Source organism: Calonectris borealis, chromosome 1, assembly GCF_964195595.1.
Source record: "Calonectris borealis chromosome 1, bCalBor7.hap1.2, whole genome shotgun sequence".
NCBI classification, from domain to species: domain Eukaryota; kingdom Metazoa; phylum Chordata; class Aves; order Procellariiformes; family Procellariidae; genus Calonectris; species Calonectris borealis.
Window position 1 is genome coordinate 125,723,019 of NC_134312.1, and position 16,351 is coordinate 125,739,369.

Genomic DNA, 16,351 nt, shown 5'->3' on the forward strand with positions numbered 1-16,351 from the left:
TAGTAGTAGTAGTAGTAGTAATAATAATAATAATAATAATAATATTCAAGGGAAACGAATCTGCGTGGAGAGATATAAGTATACTTGTCTGTTTCTGTTTTTCTTCTGTGGATTTTTAACTTTGTCTATAGCCTTAAATACATAGCAAGGAATGCAAGAATCTTAAAAACACTCTTGGAGCTCACTCAGTTCTTTCAGCAAATAGCATGTGTTAAAAAAAATCTGAAAGCTATATAGATTTTTGCCTAGGACTATTTTATTTGTAGTGACAACGGTCATGGAGATTAAAGAACTGTTATGTACTCCAAAAGATGCCTGCAAAGGTGGAAGATATGCAGTTAGAGGGAAATATCCCTGTTCTTCCAAAAAAGAAAATGTGGGAAGTAAAGGAGAAGCAGTCCCAGCACTCAAGTGCTGGAGGTCACTTGGAACAGTGAAGCCATTGGCTTCTGTGCAAGCTCTGAAACCATTTCTCTTCATCCTTCAAGGGCCCTTCTCATGGGCTGCTGCTGTGGAGGCAGCAGCTCCTTCCTCGAGGCCCAGACAGGACTTGTGTTCTGTTTCTTCTGGGTGCTGTTAATATGGCTGAGCCTTCCTCGTGATTCTCTGATGCACTGGAGGCAGTGCTGCTTCCCTCGTGCTGCGGTGGCCATATGTCTTTCCTCTCCCCTTGTACCACTCTGGTGCTGCCTTGACCGTTCCACGGGAAACTACATCAGCAAAACCCCTCAAAACCAGGTGGACAGCAGAGACAGTATAAGTGAGGACTGAAGAGGGAGAATTGGAGAGCAAAATCTACCCGTTTGCTGGCAGCGCGTTTCATTTGTTTCATCCAACCACATCCTTACTGGGACTGAGGACAGTAAGAAGAAGGTGGCAGTGAGGCGATATCCCCTTTTGGATTCATGCTGTAGGCAAATTCAAGTTCAGAATGATGAAATTCACCTCTGTCATTTTACCACTAAGTCTATGAGGTTGCTTTGCCGTAGACTTCTCTGTCCATGTACTTATAATGAGAGATTGAAGGAAATATCTTATTTCTGCTAAATGGGATTATTACTGAGGTTTGGCCTCACTTCTGCACCAGAGCGGTGAATCATTTAAGATAGGTGCAATGTTTTTGTCTTCCAAGCGAATGTTAGGAGGAGCAAAATTTAGGTGCCCCTGGTCTATAAGGGCAGGAGAAAAAATCATTCTTCTTATCAAAGCACTCTAACCTGGTTTTGGATTGGCCCATTGTCCTCATTGTCAGTAGAAACTGGGGAAAGAAAATAGTTTCCTGTACTTTTAAAATTAGCATTTGAGAACATCTCCCTCTGACCACAAATGCCTTTAGAGATCTAACTCGTTTAGTGAAAAAGGCATTTCGTGTTTCAAGCTAGGACTAAAGATAATATGAAAAAACTCCAACTTCACTCAAAATAATTATGTTAATCAGAGAAAGCCGTATAGTTTGAAAATGACAGGATCTGCCAGTTTCCAAAAAAATGTTAAAACAAATGCAGTACTTTTAAGCAGAATTTATAGAATAAGCCATCCTGAGAAAGCCATTTACTAAAATGAAGATGAGACTTCGGTTCGCTTAGAGAAAGCTCTTGTCTTTCAGGAGTAGTTTCTAGATTCTTATCCAGAAAGTCTAAATGTCATAGAAAAATTCTTACTTCTTGTTTTACTTTTTAAAGAACCTGAGAAGGTGTTGCTTTCTTGCTCTGAAATTTCCAGCAGAGGGAGCTTTACTATTACATTTAGTAGAAAAACAGCTTTACTAAATATTTTTCATCTACAATCTGAAAAAGTGTGAGACCATTGGAGTTTTTTTAATGGTGTGAATTCATGACATCTTAATATGGAACAATTTAAAAGGGACAGAAAAGGCAAACCCTTTCCGAGAAAGAACATTTCCATATGTAGTGTTACAGTATTTCATCATGTTTCCTTTGAAATTGGAAAGTTCAATATAAATTATTAAGTGTACTATGGTAGTAATATGGAATCTGGTCTGTTCTCTGCTTTCTCTTTCCCTGACAGTAGTGAAGGATTAGTTTGGGGGAATGGTAACATAATTTGGTTTTAATATTGCTTCAGTTTGTGGATGCTCAATTTGGTCACACAGTATAAACTACTTTTGTGGCACTGAAACTTACTTTGCTATTCCAGTGACCTTGTTTCCTTGACACAAAGAAGTGCTTAAAAAGCAAAGATTCTCTGTCGATTGTCGTTCCACACATTCAGCTGTGGATACTCGTTCCTCTCTTGCTTTTGAAGGTGGTGAGATTTTTGACCTGATGTCATCTGTGCAGCAGGAGCAGGCATGCTCTGCACCATGTTCATGACACCGATGTAATGATATATTGCTCCCAAGTCTCAGTTCTTTTTGTTTGACATAGAGTATTTTTTGTCCTTCTCAATCTTTCACAGGTTTTCTTAACAAATTTTCAAGTTCTAATTAGTACTTCTCTAGCTTTTCCCTTGTTGCCTACATGCAGAAGAAAAAGGGGCAGGGAATAAAATTCCAAGAAAACATCTGCTTTTCCCAAAAAACCTTAGTCTTTTAATTTCCCTTTTCAACTGTGACCTCATGAAGATTTCCAAGCATCACAGTCTTCCCCTGTTGTGATGGAGTGCCAGGGATGGACACACTGAGAATCTTTATTGTTTTGGAGAAGCTCTCTTTTTTTTTTCCTGGCACAGACAATCCATTAAATGGACAAAATATAAAAGTGAAAAGGTTATTATACTGTCACAAGATAACACAGTTATAGTGTTCTCTGTATTTAATGCAGGGCTGATTTGGTAGCTGAACAGAATACTGAAACCTATTCTGTTATTGTTCCAGTCTCTTCTTACACAGAAATTAGTATTGGTTTAAAGAGGTCTAGCCTATTAAATTTAGGGTCATACAGTGTACATGCAGGTAACCAGAAATTAAGATGAGACTATTGTACTTGAAAATGCACATAAATGTAAACATTGTGGTCTTGAATTAATTGCAGTATGTAAACTCCCATAAATTTTTTGTTAGCTGATATTTTGTGTATATGTGATCAGTGGATTATTTTGTAGTTATGTTAGAAAATATATTGCATATTGAACCATTCAAAATTCTTTTCTGTATATATTTTAGTGCTTCATTGCTTGTTTTTTATTTTGTTTTAATTTTTTATTAATTCATAAATTTAATTGATTAGTTGGTACATTTTTTAATTGATAAAACATTGCTTTTTGATGCTGATATCATTTGACTTTCACTTGGCTAATAGCAAGCAGGTTATAATGTATATATCAACATATTTGTTGTTAACTTTGTACATTTTCAGAGACAGATGTATATACTTTTGGACTTGGACAATATGGGCAGCTGGGACATGGTACTTTTATTTTTGAAACTTCAGTACCGAAGTCTGTGAAACACTTGAGGAGGCATAAAATATGTAATGTTACATGTGGGGAAAATCATACTGCTGTAATTGCAGGTATGTAAGTGAAAAATTCTGAAGTGCGCTTCCAGTGACTCTCTGTTATACTGTAAAAGCTTTCTTTATAAAATGAGCAGTAGAAGAAGACATATGCAGACTTACTAGTTCTGAAGGTTAAGTGAGCTAGTGAGAAAGCCAGATTTGATATTAGGAATTTCTGATTCACAGCCATGCTATGCATAGTTCTGTACGTGGTATCTCCTGGGGAATTGTAACCTCATAATCATGCCTTGCTAACAAGTATTCTTGTTTAGAAGCCTTTGTTTTGCTATACAATTTCAACCTTAGTGTTTTGTTGTTGGAGTTTTTTTCCCAAAATTGTCTAGATTAACTCTAATCTCCGACAGTACTTTGTCCTAAATATATATATATATATATATATATATATTTGAATCATATTCATCTGATGAAAATCTGAAAATAATTGTTCAGGTTTTGCTTTTGGAAGAGAAATATTCCTTACTTACATGGCCTGTTACTTTCTTTGTAATGGTTTTGTCCTGGTTTTGTACTGAATCTTTGTTATTAATAACATCCTTTTTTTTCTATATACAGAAAATGGCGTCATGTTTACTTTTGGAGATGGGCGACATGGCAAGTTAGGACTTGGAGAAGAGAATTTTACAAATCAGTTTGATCCCACTCTGTGTTATAATTTCTTGAGGTTCACAGTCCTTTTGGTAAAACTTTTGTTCATGCTCCTCAGACATCAAAATGTTTACATTTTTATGAAATATGTTATTAATGAGAGTTGAAATCTCATGATAGAATTGTTTTTTTCTACAACATTTAATTAGTAGACAACACAAATTGAAAGAAAAAGGAAATTACGTCTACTTATCACACTGTTCATTTAGTTTAGAATGCACTTGGCTTGGACTACACATATAGACTGCTTTTTAGGGCTTTATTCGGTAGTGTTGTACTATAGTATTTTAGTCTATAGGGCTGGTAGTAACCTATAAAATTAAATATTTGTTGCTCTTAGATTGTTGGCAGTAGGGGGGAAACTAATATCTGTTCTGAAAACACTGGACTGACATCTTTTTAATTTTAATGATTATTTGTACAGTGGGATATTTATTAAATCTTAAGAAAATTTGAGGAGTTGCTTTTTTGAATCCAAATGGGATGAGAAAGGAGAAATACTGTTTCCTTTGAAGGGCATTGTTCTCTTCTATTTCCTGAGGTGTTTAAGAAATATCACAGAATTGCCATCATCAAAAATGCAAACATGACTCAGAATTGAGCAAAATTTGGGACTAAAGTCTATGGCTCACTTCTGTTTGTTTACTGGACTTAGAGTTTAAGGAAGTTTTATCAGAAGTGGTAAGGGATTTAAACTTCTTAGAAAGTGAAACCTGTGATCGTCATGTAATTATACTTTGTCTTTTGGAGGGTGTAGGACTTTGTGTTACATTTTGTGGATTTTGTGATAAAATATCTAGGTTTGTATCACTGAAGATATCAGTATTGCCCACATTTTGCGTCAAAATAATTAGCTCAAATCTCTTCAAAATTGGTGGAAATATCTTTGCTTTCTTCTGTATCAATAATTTGATAGACCTATCTTGTATTGTATTTAAGTAAAGAGAAATGAACATAGATCACTAGTCATTAATAATTGTAATTGTACTTTTATCTTGCTAACGTCATTAGGAGCTAAATTTGAAGCAATTTAACATCTCTTACTTTTATTATGGTTTTTTTATAATCTAAGTCCCTAGGGACGATTGTAAGAAAATTAGATCCTTATATTGATACTTGCAAATGAAATAAACAGACCTTTTTTTGGTGCTGTAGGTTGCTTGTGGTGGTTGTCACATGCTAGTTTTTGCTGCTCCAAGACCTAAAGGATCTGAAGAGACATTCCTAGAAGATTTATATGAGAGCCGTTTGACTGCTACTATCTCTAAAATGAGTGGAGACTCACTACTATCAAACACCCTACAACTAACATCAGCACGAATGCGACGTCGAGAAAGGGTAAATTCAGAGTTGTTTAGAGTTGCCATACTTGTTTTAGGAAACAAAATAACTTTTTAAACTAAAATCGCAGCATACACCCAGCAGATAAATATATCTCCTTAAAATATGTGTTTAATTTTAATGTATAAAAAGAAGAATGAGTATCTACCCTGGTCCCAAAATTGATGCAGTAAAAGATAGGTATTGGTCAGATTTTGCTTGCTTATTTCTGTGAAAAAGACTCAAATTGGTTTTGTATTTTTTTAATTCTAAAATGTAGAGCCTGTTCCTTTGCATTTTTAAAAATATCTTAGAAATATTAAAAAAAAAGAACAAGAACCTGACTCTTTTTGGTGTTCCCTCTGAGTCCTTGAATAGATTAAACAAGTTCATAGTTTATAAAATATCAAAGGGGAAAGTTTCACAATCAGCTTAAAATGATCCTAAGATCCTGTAGCTACTTAAAATAGTAGTTTCTTCTTCTTTATCTCCACTACACATTCCATGTGATTTCTTTAGCAGCACAATGATTTGGATCATTTCACTTACCTGTCTGAAAACTAACTCTACCACAAAACCACATTTATTTTGTAAAAATATATTGATGCTGTGGATTAAGTAACTCAGTGTTATTTGAGAAACTAGTATTTTCATTTTAAATAAAAATCAAAATTCTTTTTATCCTTTGTCTATATTTTAAGATTGCTTGAGATTATTGTGTAGAAATGACCTATAATATCCCACTATATCTTTCTGCTTTTTATAAATAATTAAAATATTCAAGAAATTTTGTTTATGCTTTACATACAAAGTTACAAGACTCTATCATCAACCAAAGTATGAGAGGTTGCTTACATTTTATTCTTCTACTCTTATTCTCAATAATTTCTTTCAATCTTCTGAAGGAAAATTCACCAGAACAGTTTATTCGAATGGCACGAACTCTGCCTCCACTGGGAGAAAGCTTCTTAAAATCTTCATTGCCTGTGACTAGCAACACGAGCCCACTCTGTTTTTCTGTAACAAGTCTTCCTAAAGCTGAACCTATGAAGGATAAAGACCATGAAAAAGGTGAAGTGTCCCCACATTTTGTTGCTGTTTTCTGAGAATTATGTAGTTTGGCTTGCATCATTCATAAACAAATGCTCAGTTTGAACATGAAAGGTTTAAGTTCAGTCTTACCTCAAGAGAGTCTCGCAGAATACAGACGTGAAAGTTGAGAAATGCATACTTGGAAGTGCAGAAGTACTCTTCACTCTCTGTTATCTAAGATAATAAGGATTTGCAGTATTCTAGCTAATGCAAAAGCCTGGGTAACAATGGTACTGATACAGTGCTGGACTTCTGCAGAGATTCTCTAGAGCAGTTCTGGACTTCATCTGCGTTCCTGGGCACGTGTGATTTTCTGTGAAGAGCAGTACTGAAGAGTGCAGGATGCAGTGCTTCTGTGTAAAAGTTAGCTCAGATTTCTTGGACAGTCAAATCCAATTTGAAAGTAATTAATTCAGTTAGAATTAAGATGATTATTTGTAAAGCTGCCAGCATGTCCATTAGCATTTCTGGTTCCAGGAAAGCAGTGAAATTTGAATTGCCTTTAGAGTCTTCTGAAGCCTAAAACCTCAGGCTTTGTGCCATATGAAACTGGTCATATACCTGATGAACTTGAGGTGAACCTGAAAATAATGTAGGTACATTTTTATGATGCTGCATTGAAGTTAAACTCATTGTCCCTCCATCCGTTACGCAGATAATGTACAATGTAGATAATATGACTGCAGCTAATTTAGTCTAATTGGTACACTATTATTAAAGAGATTATCCAAAAGAAGCTTTGTCCCATGTAATATTTATGCTTTGAAAGCCTGCAGAAATGGTCAGAGATCTACAGTGCTCTGAGGCCAGATTGCTGAGCTACCTCTAATGTTAATACTGATGAAAAGGAGGTGGAAGTGTTTCTGCTGTGTCTTAGTCTGGGGGAATGAGGAATCTCAGGACGTCAGTCCTATGTCAGTAAAATAGAGATAATCTATATTTTACAAGAGCGGGGTGTTCTGTTTGCTATGTATTGTTCCTATGGTATTTGTTTACTTCCCCCTATTTTACCTTAAAGAAAAGAATCATCAAAAAGATGAACCTGGTGAATGCTCTGCGGAAGAAGATTCAGATAATGAAAATAATGACAGAAACCTTGGAGATACAACCGACATCCTAAATATGGTAATGTATTCCACTGATGAATCTGTGATTCAATCGTTTTTATGCAGGGGAAGAACAAAGCAGCTAAATCATGTTTCAAGTTCTAGTACAGAACTCCTGGCTTGCCCAGAATTTCATAGGTACTGACATACTGTTAAATGAGCATGCATTTCTTATCATCGTTATTGAATGCTAAAGTTTGTTTTCATTTTCCAAGTAATGTTGTAATATGAGGTTCAAGCAGTCCAAGTAGTGCAGCCCCTCCCCACGCTTTAGCTCTGGATGTCAGAAAGAAGAGGAGAAGGATGGTGGATACCACATGGTGATCTCTCTCTCTGACCTTCCTCATCTTGATGATTTCCAAGAGAGAGAACTGCAGAAAATGAAGCAGAGAGCTGTCTTTTCCTGTTCCGAGAAGAGCTTTTTTAGTACAGGATCCCATTAAAGGGAAGACCAAAATGCAGACATTTTGATTATTTGGTGATCCCCAAGCATATTCCTACGTATTTCTCTTATTTAAAAAATATGTTCACCTTATCACTTGCACACCTTTCCAAAACATTTTGTTCTCTCAATCTGTTACAGCATAGTTGTTTCAATTTTTCTGAACTGTGGCAACATAGATCTTATTGACGAATGTGACAAGAGGAAAAAAACCTTTAATATCATATTGATATACAAATTCTTGGGAGTCAGAAATCAGAACTGTCCATGCTTACTGTGTTGAAAAAGAATATGGTGCTTAAACCATAAGCAGTTAACAAACAGCAGCAGAGAACATTATCTTGTCATTTGGAGGATATGGAAGGAATGACCAAAATCTCACTATACTTGCCCACCTAGTATTCTACATTGCCTTGCCTTTTCTTTTTTTGCTTTATATAGAAGAGATAAAGGCATTAGATTCCAATGAAAATTTCTGCTGTATAATGTTTCTTTGAACATGTTCTTTCAAGGCTGTGCTATCAAACTGGATGTTAAGTTGAAGGTTGTGATGATAAGGGAGTAAGGTGTTATATTTGTAGCCACAACTTCTCAGTGAATGAAAGGTGGATCTAAAATGTGCTGGCGAGCTGTAAGAGAGGGCACGTAGCTTTCAGTCTCTACAGACAGTTTGGATGTTGACATCTAAGCTGGTTACCACTCGCTCTCTTTATAAGGAGTAAATGAGGGAGTGGAACTGACATAGGTGAGTTGAGTGATCATACAGATTTGTCTCAACCTAATAATATAATAATAAATAATAAAATAACTAAACCTAATAACTAATAAAATAACTAAACCTCTGTTTAGTAGAACTGGGCTTTGATGCTGCTTTCCCTATTAGTTATATTTATGTTTTTAATAGAGATCTTACTCTTTGCAGACACATGCAATGAAATTGAATCCCAGTGACCATTCCTTAAAATTATCACCACTCGAAAAACAAAAGGTACTGTAACTAATTATATATATACACGTATACTTATACTGACGTTTAAAAGATCTATGATTCTTGTATTATCCTTGTACTTTATTGTTTTGCTTTGAGTTTTAAAAAAGCTAGGCAAGTTTTATAGGCCTCCTCTTGCTAATTTTCTGAATATCCATGAGGTAAAATTCTAAGAAGCTGACAGAAGTCAGAGAGAATTTGTGCACGCTTATAGAACTCCTCATATGCAGCATAGTTTGAGATAAGAGTATATAATACTTCACCAGTTTAAGGAACAAAAGACTATCACATACACTCTGTGACTTATGCTGATAACATACGTTTCTACTGGTTTGTTGATGTTAAAATATTTTAATTGACTTTTGGGACACAATGTAAGTAAAGATCTTATTTACAGAAATTCATCATGGAGTATATTTAAAGGAACAATAATACTGGTTTTAATTATGAAATTAAAATACTTTTGTGTTCTTTCTATTTCACTCCTAAAGTGATCCCAACATTTGGGAATATTTCATTATCATTTTATTCTATATTTAAAAAATTATTCTGCAGAATTTGTTTAAAAATGTAAAATTTAAAAAAAAATTTTAAAAAGTGTAAAATTTAAAGCAGAAAGACAACAGAGTTTCAGACTTACTAGAAAAAGCATAACAGTGAGTGTATCAGAAGATTTCCCAAGGGGAAAGTTGGAGGAAGGTGTAAGAGAACTGAAGTTCTTTCCTTCTGTTTGCACAGCCTCACACATTGCATGTGGTCTAGCTTTTGGGACATGATACTGGCTGTACTTCTTGCATTCACTTTGTGTGCTTGAATAATGAAAAAGGAGTAGTAGTACATTTATCATCAACAGAATGTTACATTCTTCTAATATGTGCACTTGTAAATTCATTTCATGTGAAAGACTCTGCCTTTTATGCTATCTTTTAGTCCCCTCATACAAAGTGTTTCTTTTCTTCAGATGTTTTTGAAACCTTTTTCTTTTGCTGTCATTTGTCCTTAATGCTTTCCTTCTTTCTTTTTAATTTTCTGCTTCTCATGTGGAATAGAAGAACAATAAAAATGTGAAACTGAAAAGAGATGGTAAGGGTGGGCTGAAAAACAAGGATTCTCATTTCATGAAGAAAGACTCAAAATTAGATTCTGGCTCTTTACAAAAGCAGTCTTCACTTTCAGAATCACTAGGACAAGATTTAGAAAAAAGTAGTGCCTTTGTAGGGAAGCCTGTGGCCAAAAAAAATACAATGAAAGGTAAATCTGAGCATGCACAAAGTGTTAGTACTTTGAAAAGTGGTGTTCAACAAATTACTAGGGACAAATGCAGGTTAGTGAAAAGGAAGGAAGAATATGTGGAAAATCCTGAATTTGTCAGAGAGGAAGTAACTTATAATCTTCCCACTGAAAAACAAATTCTGACTGAAAAAACGAATTCTTCCAATAAAAAGTCAAAAGCTGTTAAATCTAAGCAATCGCTTAAAATAGATGTACTTCCTTCTGCATCCAGGGATCGGCCCCAGACTGATTCATTAGTTGTACAAAAACACAATCCTGTTAAAAAGCAAGGAAGTCGAGAAGCAGTAGAAAGTCGAAACAAAATAAAGGATATTGTTGAAAAATCTGATAAATGTGAAAGAATATGCGTCAGAGGAGAAGAAAGCAGTGAAGAGCAGAGGGGTTTTAAAAAAAAGGATCCATTTTTAAAACAAATAGCTGTAACTATGTCATCATCTCCATCTGAGGAAGGTAGTAATGATCTTGGAAAATACGTACGTAAGAGTAGGGAAAAAGAAGAGCATTACTATGAAGACAGAGAGATCCAGAAGGCAATGAAAACAGTAGAAAATGTGAAAGATTTGGACTTAGAAAAAGAAGACAGTGAGATTGAGGAGATGCAAGCTACAAATAATGAGAAAGAATATGTAGAAGAGACTGATATAAAAAGTCTGAATAATGAGGAAGAAACAAACTCTGAAGCTAAATCTGATGAAGACAGGCAGTTAGAAATTAAGAATGAGGAGGAATCTAATCAAGAGCAGGAGAGTGAAGGCAGTGAGAAGGGTGAAGGTGAAAAAGAAAAACTAGATGAAACAGTTGACAGTGGAGGTGAATTAGGGGAGGAAGAAGAAGAGAGTGAGGTTAAAAAAGATAGATATGAAATTTCAGTAGAAAGAGATGAAGAAGAAGAGGAAAAAGATTATGAGGAAGAAAATGAAAGAGAAGAATCACAGGCTGAAAGAGACAGTGAGAATGAGGGTGCAGAAGAGATTGAAGAGGTTAATCAGGAAAATGGCAAAGAGCAAGGAGATGAGGAAGGCAGGTTGATGGAGGAAGAAGAAATGCTGAGTGAGGGAGAAGACAAGGATATGGAGGAGGAGGAGTATGCAAAAGAGGAAGACACTGAAAAAGAAAAGGAGGAACAGGTTAAGAGTGAGGGAAGAGATGAGAGTGAGGAAGGACGTGAAGACGGAGAGGGTGAGGAAGAAAAAGAGGTAGAGGCAGAAGAGGAAGGAGAAGGTGAAAAGGAAAATGAAGAAGAAAACAGGGAGAATGAAAAAGACAAAGAGGGTGAAGAGGAGGAGTTGGAAGAATCATTGGCAGGGAGGGAAGAAGAAGAGGTATCCGCAGAAGAAGAGGAAGAGGAAGATGCAAATAGGAGGACTAAGGAAGTGGGGGAGGATGGATTGGAAGAAGAAGGAGAAGAGGGGGAGGATGAAGAGGAAGAGGAAGGAGAAGAGGAGGAGGAGGAGGAGGAAGAGGAAGGAACAGAGGCAGAAGCAAAAGGGGAGGAGGGGGAGGAAGATAAAAACGAGGAAGAGGAGTGGGAAAATGAAGAAGAGGAAGGGGAAGAAGGAGAAGATGAAGAAGAGGGAGAAGGGGTGGAAGAAGATGGAGAAGGGGAGGAAGAAGAAGAGGGAGTTGAAGAAGGAGAGGAAGAAGAGGAAGTGGAGGAAGAAGAGGGAGAGGAGGAGGAAGAGGGAGAAGAGGAAGAGGGAGGGGAGGAAGAAGAAGGGGAGGAGGGAGAAGAAGAAAAAGGGGAAGAGGGAGAGGGGGAAGAAAGAGAAGAGGAGGAAGGGGATGTGGGAGAGGAGGAAGAAGAGGATGAGGGAGAGGAGGAAGAAGGAGAGGAAGAGGAAAAAGCAAAAGGTAAAAGGAAAAATGATAGTAATAAGCTTCCACAAAAGAAAAGCAAAACCAGGAAGCTAGGGAAGACAGAAAGTACTGCTTCACCAAATAGCTCTAAACAAAAAATGAAGTCCAAACAGCATGTAGCAAATGGTTTACATAATTCAGAACAATTTTGGAACAATGTGCTACCTCATTATTTAACACTAAAGTAGTATAGACTACTGGAGATGCATTTTAAGCCTATTCAGCAAACTTTGGAATTATGGCAGATTGATTTTTATTACTTAAAAAATTTTTTTAATGTAGTCAATTATTATGCATATACTTTAAGTGCCAATTTCTTGAAAAGGACTGAAGAAAATGCTTAGATTTGGAAAGCTTTTGTGAGAGAAATCATATAAATTGTTGATACAGTCATTTACACAATCATCTGTATCATATATGACACAGGTTTAGAAAAATAATTACTGAGGAGGCAAAATGTGTTTGCCTCTTAATTAAATTATAATGTCATGCTGACAACATAAATTATACATTGTAACAGTGTAATCTTCTTTGCCTTTGAATCAGATTTCTTAAAGTAATGCATCAGTTTTAGCTGCAGGATAGCTTACTTGTTAATGTGCCTTATATGAAAGGAGTGTCAGTAAATCCTCAAAGATACATATTTTAAAATTTTGGTATCACTCTGTATTCATTCCCCCTACTTTTCTTCTGTTCATATATTGGTAAAATGTTTTGAGTACTCGGCGTAAAGTAAAGAAAGGACAAGTTGCCAAATTTACATGGGTCGGCAGATGGGAGGTAAATGGCAATACAAGCCTGGGTAAATGGTGGCCTGGGCTTTTTTGAAGGCCTTCAGGTTGACTTTTATTTTGGTGTCAGCACACAATTATGTGCAAAAAGACAAATACAAGTCTCAGAATCTGGCCTAGATTACAGTAGCGTCAGAATGCATCTGTTTAGGGATAATTTTTGACTATTAAATTTGGTGATTAGACATAATTAAGAATTTGAAAATACACACCTGTAAAACATTATTTTCTTGTGTATACTGTGCAGTAAACAAAAGATTCAATATCTGCCTACAAAAGACTAAGTGACATTAGTCAGCTAACTCTAAGGTTCTCAAGGAGGGGAATATACTTTGTTGCAGTGTGAAGCGTATATATGTTTTCAGGACAAGAGCCTAAGCTTCTCCTCATTGGAGGAGATTCGCGTTTTTCCCTCCTAAAAATCACATCTGTGGTCTCCAAAAAGAGGATGATGCAATAAACCAAGAAGCCAGATGGAATAGTAGAGAAAATGCATGAAAGTCTGAATTCTTTTTGGAAGAGACAAAGTATGTTAATACTTTTGGAGTTTCCTTAAAATACACAAAAAAATCTTGCAAATTATTTTTATGACTTTGTAAGATATTGCATTACTGTTTCAACTATTAGTGGTTGAACTGGCAAAAGAAGGGAAAGGGACTCGTCGTACAGCATTATTACTTAAATATTGTGAGTGGTCTGAAAAATTTTTGTAAACAGATCTCAGTATTGACATTCTCTAGAAAAATAGCTGTTTGAATCCTATTTGAAAATGAGGACGGGAGAAGAAAAGAATCAAAATGAATAAATGTCATTCAATAAAAGTGTTAATAGAATCAATACATATGTTGAGATTATGAAACGTTTTTAATGTTGTTTTGTAAGATACCGGCATTAAATGATCTTTGACACAATGTCTCCAGAATTTGTTTTCTAAAAAGGCTGTGGTAGATTAATAGTTTGCCAGTAGATTCCAGTTCAGTCCGATCCTTAACTCAGTCACCCCTTCCATATACCGCATATGAAGGTAAGATCATTTTCAGTCATGTGCTATATGCCCTAACTGTAACAAAAAGTTAGTCCAGTGGCAGTATTTTGTCCCTGTGAAATTTGTTTCAAGCTTTGGGATTTTCTGGAATACATTGTCTTGACATCAGCACGTGTAAGTCTTTGGAAAAGGATAAGTATCCTCGTATTCTGATAGAGTGGAATATTTTAATAGTTAAATGCACTTCCCAAGAAAACATCTCTCTCTAACAACGGAGTCCTCGGTTATTTAGCAGAAGTGCTGTGTTATCACTGAACTGCTGTGAAAATATTTGCTTTTGAAACAAAGTGGAGTTAAGCTGTGTTATTTTATCTTTTTTAGGAAAGATTAGGATGTTACTGTGATTAAACTTACAGTAATATCAAAAAGTATTTTTATAGGCCTAAACTCATGTTTCTTGGGTATGACATCTACTTATTTGTGATTCTAAAATTCAGCTTTGGAAGAAAACTGTGCTGTGAAAAAAATCTGTTATTTCTTATGAAAAGTATTTGCTAGAGAGGGGGGAAAAAGTGAGAGCACTTTGAAGCAAGTGATTTCCAATTCCACATAGGAATGGCTCTTCATTTACTGTTTGGCTGTAGCTTTTAATTTAAATCCTTAGGCAAATGGGGACCATTTGTTGTTCCTCTCTTAACATGTGCTGATAGCATAAGGCTTCCCAGGAGGGTAAAGGAAGCCAAGTTATGGGCATCTCCTCTTCTTTGTTTTGTCTGGATAAAAATTCATTGAATTGAGAACTGATTTTATATTGTTTTGTGGATCATTCCTGTGGTAGGGGAAAAGCAGAGCATTACTCCAGCACTTCTAAGGGTTTTCCACATATCGTTACATAAATTGTACACTGTGCCAATGTTTCTGGGCTTTGGGGGGACTTTGGAACTCCATTAGCGTAACTCCCATTAGTTTGACTCATACTGATTTATAAAGTCTGGTACTTGTGGTTTTGTGGAAATTCAGTATGTCCTTGGTATTTATTATGGGATACAAAAAGATTTATGTGCAGTACTTAAGCAACATGGCAGAAGTACTCCTGAACTAGTTTTCAGTACAGAAAAAAAGTCCTTCAACAGAGAGAGAAACAACAGACAACTGCTCAGACCAAAGGTCTGTCTAGTCCAATATCTGGTGGCTGCTGGTGAATGCCTGGCAAAAAAAAACAAGAATAGAGCAAACATGTAGTGTTACTCCTCCTGTGTAATCATTTCAGTATACCGAATATGTTCAGTGTACTCAATAATCTGCGGTTCAGAAGGTGTATCTATTGTATTTAATAGCCATTTTTTTCCCATGAATTTCTTTCAGTCAGTTTTTAATCCGCTTAGCATCCAGTACATGTTTTGGAAAACAATTCTTGGATTACTTTACATGTTGTTTGAAGAAGTAACTCCTTTTTTTGTCTTGAATCTGTCTTTTGGTACTGTCATTTGATGTGTCTGTATTCACATATTAGAAAAAAGAGCATTTATTCCCTCTTCATGATTTATTCCCTCATGATTGTCACATGGAAAAACTGTTCAGCTATGTGGTTTAAATCAAATCAAGATCAAGGTGGTTTATTGATTTATTAATAACAGTTAACCGGCAATCAACCAACTACACATTCAAGATCAAGAGTGGCAATACAACAGGGAACAACACCACTAGATATCCATAAAATGTTAATAAGCACCTGCAAATTTCTAAGGACGTGCTAATCTCGGAAGTTTGAATCCCCCTGCACACTCTCACATACATGTTCACAGAATTACATATGCACATACTGCCTTTTATAGCAGGCATGAATTACAAGCACATATTCCATTTTTGGGGGGCGGGGTGCAAGTCTGCTCTTGCCACGCATCTCCTGTTAGAGATGAGGGTGCTCTAGATTTCTTTTGAATATGCTGTAGCACAACTCTTCTCTTGTGCCTGCAAAATTTCAGCAGTTAAATTTTGCCATAATTTCTGAAAATATCAAACTATTTATTCAGATAATAGTTCTCTCTGCATAATTGATGCTGAATAACAAAAATATCTTTCTCCAAACTACAGAAAATGCCTGGTTTTCATTCACTATTTTTTGTCCCAGTGTCTTATCTGGATAGGTACATGGTTATTCTTTAGAATGGGGTCTTTAGGAATCATACATAAAAGGACATTTAGTTTTTGTTTCCATTGCTTTTAGTTTTTTTCCCTAGCTTTTCTTAGCTTTAGCCAGCTTTTAAGATAAATTTTAGCTTACTTTCTCCAAAGATGACACTACCTTCTAGATCTTACCTCTCAGAATAGTGAACAGTCTTTTGTTTTTATT

The 16,351-nt window shown here is 35.7% G+C and overlaps 1 protein-coding gene across 1 annotated transcript in view; it reads left to right on the top strand.

Annotated features, from left to right (window-relative positions):
• Positions 1–13,821, top strand: part of RPGR (retinitis pigmentosa GTPase regulator) — a 43,048-nt gene extending 29,227 nt beyond the window's left edge. Inside the window, exons 8-15 of the mRNA XM_075174248.1 lie at positions 3,318–3,473; positions 4,032–4,156; positions 5,280–5,462; positions 6,350–6,515; positions 7,555–7,661; positions 9,007–9,072; positions 9,716–9,760; positions 10,122–13,821. Of these exons, the coding sequence (XP_075030349.1) occupies positions 3,318–3,473; positions 4,032–4,156; positions 5,280–5,462; positions 6,350–6,515; positions 7,555–7,661; positions 9,007–9,072; positions 9,716–9,760; positions 10,122–12,410 (3,137 nt within the window). The 3' untranslated portion in view covers positions 12,411–13,821. The remainder of the gene's footprint in view (positions 1–3,317; positions 3,474–4,031; positions 4,157–5,279; positions 5,463–6,349; positions 6,516–7,554; positions 7,662–9,006; positions 9,073–9,715; positions 9,761–10,121) is intronic.
• Positions 13,822–16,351: the final 2,530 nt, after the last annotated feature.